Source organism: Primulina eburnea, chromosome 4 (assembly GCF_022965805.1).
Source record: "Primulina eburnea isolate SZY01 chromosome 4, ASM2296580v1, whole genome shotgun sequence".
Taxonomy (NCBI): Eukaryota; Viridiplantae; Streptophyta; class Magnoliopsida; order Lamiales; family Gesneriaceae; genus Primulina; species Primulina eburnea.
Window position 1 is genome coordinate 31,458,135 of NC_133104.1, and position 6,203 is coordinate 31,464,337.

A 6,203-nucleotide genomic window follows, 5' to 3' on the forward strand; every position below is an offset into this window, starting at 1 on the left:
AAAATAGAATAAGATTTAACCCAGCAACAACTCGGGTTGACATATCACGAAAATATCCAAGGATATGAATGAAATCCAATGCCTATCCTAAGGAAGTCAAGACATGGTATGTGTCTGGGGTTCTAGCTTTTGTATATATTACATCACTTAGTTTTCAAGAAATATTTGCATTGCCAAAAGGAATTAGGAATTTGTTCATGAGAAATGGCTAATAATAATTATTTGTACAGAAGAGACAACCTAGAACTATACTCCTTTAGTGTACTATCAGAACCAGTTGGAAAAAGCTCACACGAGGCCCATTTTATCAAGCTTAGGAGGCCAAATATGAATGTACAAAAATTCATCAAGGATCATGCAGTAAATGAAACACCTCTTATTGCTTCATTCACTGGAGATGACATATCTATCAGAAAATCATGAGGGTTATGGGTTTGTCTCACAGAGATGAACTGAGTCAACTTTTCATTTAAATTTTATCAAAATTGAGTTTATAAATCTTTCCTGTTGAATATAATGATAGGAAAAACTACAAGATTTGCAAAAAAAAAATATATATTTGAAAAAAAAAAAGAAATTTTTTGTGGAATAGCTTGTTGTCGGAGAGGAAAGAGATTCGTCGAAAATTTTGTAGCATGAGAGACATTGGAAGATGGTCAGAAAGGATCCACTCAAAATGCCCGAACCAGAAAGAACCAGAATTCCTCAAGGGTTTTAAGCCAAGAACTGATAGAAAATCCATAAATAAGACCAAATAGTAAGGAACCACATAAAAAATGATTTTCTCGGGGACTTCAAAACCAAAGATGCCCCGACAGAAATAAAGGGTCATGTGACTCAACCACCATAAAAAGCTGGTCTACTAACTAATGGAATAAAGAACCACTAACTAGTGGACGGCTAGCCCATATAATACAATACATTGTCAGTATCAATTGGAAAGCAACAATGCTTAAAGTTATCTAAAAATATGTAGTCTGAATTTGAAATCAGGAGGATGACTTCTATAAATATCAAGACAGAAGGAAGTTGAAGACGTCGATCATCCCCTTCAATTTTCTCTCAAATAATTTTTTTTTAAGTTTATCTATGTTTACATGTGTTGCACTTCCGGCTACTATAAATAGCTAAACAAGTAATCTTCTCATTTACATGAGGTTACTATGGTAATAAAATTTAAATATCTGATTAAAACTTCTAAGCTTTTGTTCTTCTCATGTATAATTTTCAAATTAAATCAATCACCATACACCTTGAAGTAGAAAACAAATATTATTGTTCTAGATGTTGCGAAAAGAATATGCGTCGGAAACCATCAGTTCAACTGTGTTATTAGACTATGAGAAACATTGTATAAAAACTGGTAGACACAACAGATGACATTCTGGTACAAATGTATAAGATTAATTTTATCTCACGGAAGCATGATGACCCATAAACGACTCACATATATGTTATATATGCTGAAAATCTTGCATTGCCTTATGTTTTTGGACAGACTCGATAGATGTAAGTTGTAACAATGTGAGGTACTCAAATATATAAAAAAAACACAAAAAAGTAAATTAAAATAGACAACATGGTTAAAATGGGCCGGAGGACCTACTTACATAGGAAACATAAAGAATCCACATTATTGGCCATAAGCTGCATAAATTGTAAATGTACCATAATCAATAACAAGCCAAAGACTTTAATTATCCGACTAAACTTGGTCCACATGCAATGGGAAGCAATAATTATTAAAAATATACATAAAAGCTTGAAGAGTTCCTCGGAGTGATTCGCTTCCCACTGTGTCCAGCTCTAATGAATTTATATAAAGTGATTTTCAGGAGTCGGGGAAGCTCTAATAAATAAATAATCAAAATTGCAACAAATTTGTTGAAGCATCCCCGATGTGTTTTGCAAAGAAGCTTCAGTATATGATTCTTCTGAAGAAGCTTCAATATGAAACTGAATGATTCTTCTGAAGAGGAGTGAACCATTTGTTTAGGACAGTTCATTCTTTGAAGGAATTGGCGGAGAAAGGAAATCTTCGTTCTCTAGTGGAGTTGCCGAATGATCCATGTTAGAGTTTGCAGGACATCGAGAAGAAAACTTACAGAACTTGCATTTCCAACGCTCCTCAGTTGGAGTGAAGATGGCTTCTCGCTCCCCTTGCCAAAATTCCATACACGACTTAATTTGGCTCTCGAACCATGCGGGCTCATAATCAAATTGATCTTCACCCAATAATGATTGATCTTCTTGTAACTCGTATCTACAACGTGAAATTGAAATATTTGAATGGAACACAGCATATTATCCGAAAGAAAATCTTTTAATACAAAAATAGACTGCAATTGCCATGTCTTGATTGTTCTGCTACCTTGTACATGTTGCCTTAAAGATATTAAAGAACTATTTTGCTAATTCCAAATATGCTTTAAAGACTTGCAAGAGTATATCATAAGAAAAGAAACTCGAACCATTCCTAGAAATATTGAGGATTATAGCCGAAAGAGGTTTAACTACCAAAAGAAAAATATTTAGATGGCAAAGTTAGCTACCTCAAAAGCAGCTGGTCCTGAGCCCGAGGCAGCAAACAGCAACTATTTTGAAAATACCTCACTAAATCATCAAGAGTCTGCAAACCATAAAGAGAAAGATTAGAATCAACCAAGGAACATTGATTTCTATGAGATAATTACTTTCTACATGTTGCCTTGAAGGTATTAAAGAACTTATTCATGGAGTTGAGATATAGAGATAGCGATTTGTTACAATATTTTCAAGCAAATAAACAAGAAAAACAACAGAAAATGGAGGAAACAAGGTAGTTATCGGACAAATTTTTTTACCTCTGAAGGAAAGCCTGATTTCTCTGTAACTTGTCTAACTTCGGGCGACAAAATGTAATGTGGATTCAGTGAGAAGTAATCAAAAAACTTATGTGAGGGAAATTTGTTTGCAACTAAACTGTCCCAAAGGTACTTGTAGCACATTAACTGAAGCCTGCCAAAAATGATTTTGACAAAATGACCTACAAGTAAAGAAAGGAAAATCCGAAAGAAAATAGAAGCCAAGTGATTTGTGAGAAATTATCCCAGTAAATTTATACCTTCCATTTCTCCTTTGTGGTTCACCTGGAAGTGTTGCTCGAACACGAGTTTTCGTGTCAACTAATATCGGTATTCTTTCAGACTCCACCAAAGACATCCGAATTTCATCTACTATTCCAACCATCCACACACCTTCTGCAAAGCCTACTCTGAATGCACAATAAGATGAGTAAATATAATAAGAACACTGGGGATGGATAACGTAACAAGATGCAAAAAACATAGTGGGAGAAAAATCCCGTCCATAATTCACATGTTTTCTACATAAAAGCGTAAATAATAATAATCAACCATTAAAAGTATAGCCTACATATGCTCCAAAATTCAAAACATAATTTTATCGAGATTAATGAAGCCAGAGCATTTCGTGCACCTTGGGATCTAATTGCTTACTTTCTTAGAGGCAAATCAAACACAACCCGATCAACACGAGTAGTAGCTTTTCAGAGTTCCCATTTGATGCATAAAATGAGCCAACCCCTTAAATGATAAGCACTATAGAAACTCGTGTTTTATCTTTCTTGGTTCAAAAAGTTAAATTTTTGCGAAAGATTGGCACCTTCTCTTTTTCCAAGTTATAGACTACCATGTTACAAGAACTTAACTGAAAACAAGTCCAAATACATCGATATGATAATGCAACTCTTTTTTGGAGAACCACCATTAAAAAAAAATATATAAATTAGCATACAGAAAGATTGCAAATTCAACTGCCATAAACTATGATCACATTGAGGTTCCTGTCATGATCGTCCAATTGATTGACAATAAATCTGTTTGAATATAAGCACATTATTCTCTGGAAGATTATTTGCGTGCTGCATCAAAGAAAGTTTCAAGGGATGTTTCCCTTCAATGAAATAGTGCAGAAACGAAAGTAAACATTTTCTCATAATTTCCTAAGGCTAGTATATTGTGTTTTCGTTTGAAAAAAAGAGCCCAGGTAAGAGGCCAATCAGTGAAAATCATGAAATCAGGCAATGTCAACTCAATTTTAGACAGTTCGCAAATGCAAAGTATTATTACATCCTACTATTGAACTGGATTAACAAACACGACAAAACTCACACAGGTAATTCTCGTGTCAATCCATCTAATAGCAGTTGATTGATTCCCCAAATGAAATTCATAAACTTAACCGCCCACCTATCTTCAATTGATTCAACATCAATTTTCACCCTTTTAACAACCTGCAAGCATTAAAAGATAATTCATAAAACTGTAACAAAAATAAAGACAAACCGCAATAATTATGGAAACATTTGATTCAATAATTAGAAAGGCCGCAGGAGCCATCCAAAGCACGTGTATATCAGTAGGCTACATGTTTGAAAGAAGAATCATGTGAAACATCTAAAAATCTTTCTCCTAGAACTGATAAATGAAACATAACTGTGGGTCGAGCGATCTTGCATAATAATTTTACAAGATAGATTCAATACTCATCAAGATTATTATTCACCATGCGACACTTGTTATTAACATTCATCTGAAATCTACACTGAATTAAAGAGTTTGTAGAGATACCTCTTCTTCGAGCTCCATGTGGCGAGCACTGCCTGCTTTCATAGCTTCGGTACTTTTAGGTCTGCCCAAGAGTAGAAAAAACTCCATTTGCTTTTCACACCATTCCTAAAATAAATTTGGAAAGTTTGTCTTCATATTAATATGATTTGGAAGCATTGAAAATAATGATTGTGTACTACATCCAGATTTGTTTTTTGATATCTATCGATGAACCAACTATTTTACTCGTCCAGACCAATTCTATGGAACCAAAACGACAAGTAAAAATTTACCGTAGAAGTGATGTCGGTAACAGAAAGGCCTCTCCTCCTGCGGAACCGATGGAGAAAAGACTCAAGCACTCTCCTCTTCCTGTTCGGGCTATTTGACCCAATAATCCGACCCGAATCTTCAATATCCGAATTTACCGATTCGGTACAACCGGAGAGCCTACGCTTAGACAACATAGTAATAGATCTAATCGACCTGACATTCCTGTCGAACTGAACGGACGGAGGGGCGGCGGAGACAGAGGAGAACGCAGCTTCGATGAGAGACATCTCCTCTTCTGTGATAATATCTACGGGGATTTTGGCGGTGGATGGGGGACGAGTTGGTGAAGGAGTCATGCTGGGTCTCGTAGGCGGCGGGCTTTCCGGGGGAGAAACGACCGTTGGGAACGCCACAAAGATAATTGGTCGAATCGGATTTATAAAGAGGACATGGATTGAATATCGACCGTTGGATTCAAATCATGAAAGGATTATTTATTGCCCTTCCTTCTCAAGAAAGCTTCACTTTTCCTATTCTTTTTTTTTATTATTATTTTAATTATATTTATTTATTATTTATCTTGCACATAAAAAGTTATGGCATTTTCGCCGGTTCTCTCAAAATTAGGTTCTTGAGCCACAAGAGCACCTCAAATGGAAGGTGCATTTGAAAAAAAAAAAAAAAGGAAATTTTAGCACGGTGAATATAATTAGTGACCATTTCAGAATCCATCACGAAATCTACGTTCGTTGGCGTATAGCGACGATTTTTTATATAATCATACCAAATCTACAATCATTGGCGTATAGCGATGATTTTTATATAATCATCGCAAACTTAACGACGATATTCATGCATCTATTCTAGTAACAATATTGCTGGGAGGAGCCGTTGCAATTACCGACGACTTAATGATAATAGTCGGTAATTTTTTGATATTTCTGAAAAAACCATCGCCGAACCGGCTGTAAATTATCAAAATTTCAGCCGATTTAGTCGTTAAATTAAAAAGTCGTTACTAATTTTGTGAATTTTTTTAATTAAATCGTAGATAAATATCGATTCTAATAAATTTCATGGCTAATTTTTTTTATTAAATAATTTCAAAAACCTAATTTATATTTGCAAAAAGTGATTTTCAAATTTTAGTTTCAAATTATAAATATTTTTTATAAAATATTTATAATTAATATTTTTTTTATATAAAATGATTTCAAATAATTAATTTGAATATAGACATTAATATACATAAAATAAAATTTTTATAACCAAATCACACTAATAATTACAAAATATGTATGTCTAAATTAAAATTAAGTA

The 6,203-nt window shown here is 34.1% G+C and overlaps 1 protein-coding gene across 1 annotated transcript; it reads right to left on the bottom strand.

Annotated features, from left to right (window-relative positions):
- Positions 1 to 1,510: 1,510 nt before the first annotated feature.
- LOC140830954 (exonuclease V, chloroplastic-like) lies at positions 1,511 to 5,318 on the bottom strand. The gene is made up of 7 exons (XM_073194549.1): positions 4,904 to 5,318; positions 4,632 to 4,736; positions 4,173 to 4,294; positions 3,104 to 3,253; positions 2,844 to 2,997; positions 2,553 to 2,629; positions 1,511 to 2,263 (listed from the first exon to the last, which is right to left on the bottom strand). The coding sequence occupies exons 1-7, from the start codon at positions 5,237 to 5,239 to the stop codon at positions 1,993 to 1,995; spliced, it is 1,215 nt and encodes a 404-aa protein (XP_073050650.1). The 5' UTR covers positions 5,240 to 5,318; the 3' UTR covers positions 1,511 to 1,992.
- Positions 5,319 to 6,203: the final 885 nt, after the last annotated feature.

Bases quoted from the DNA above. Each gene is read 5' to 3' on its own strand.
- LOC140830954 (XM_073194549.1), bottom strand. From the start codon at position 5,239: ATGACTCCTTCACCAACTCGTCCCCCATCCACCGCCAAAATCCCCGTA. The intron at 4,737-4,903 runs GTAAATTTTTAC...AATTTATTTTAG, and splicing joins TTACCGACATCACTTCTACG to GAATGGTGTGAAAAGCAAAT. The intron at 2,264-2,552 runs GTAGCTAACTTT...TTCACGTTGTAG, and splicing joins CAGGACCAGCTGCTTTTGAG to ATACGAGTTACAAGAAGATC.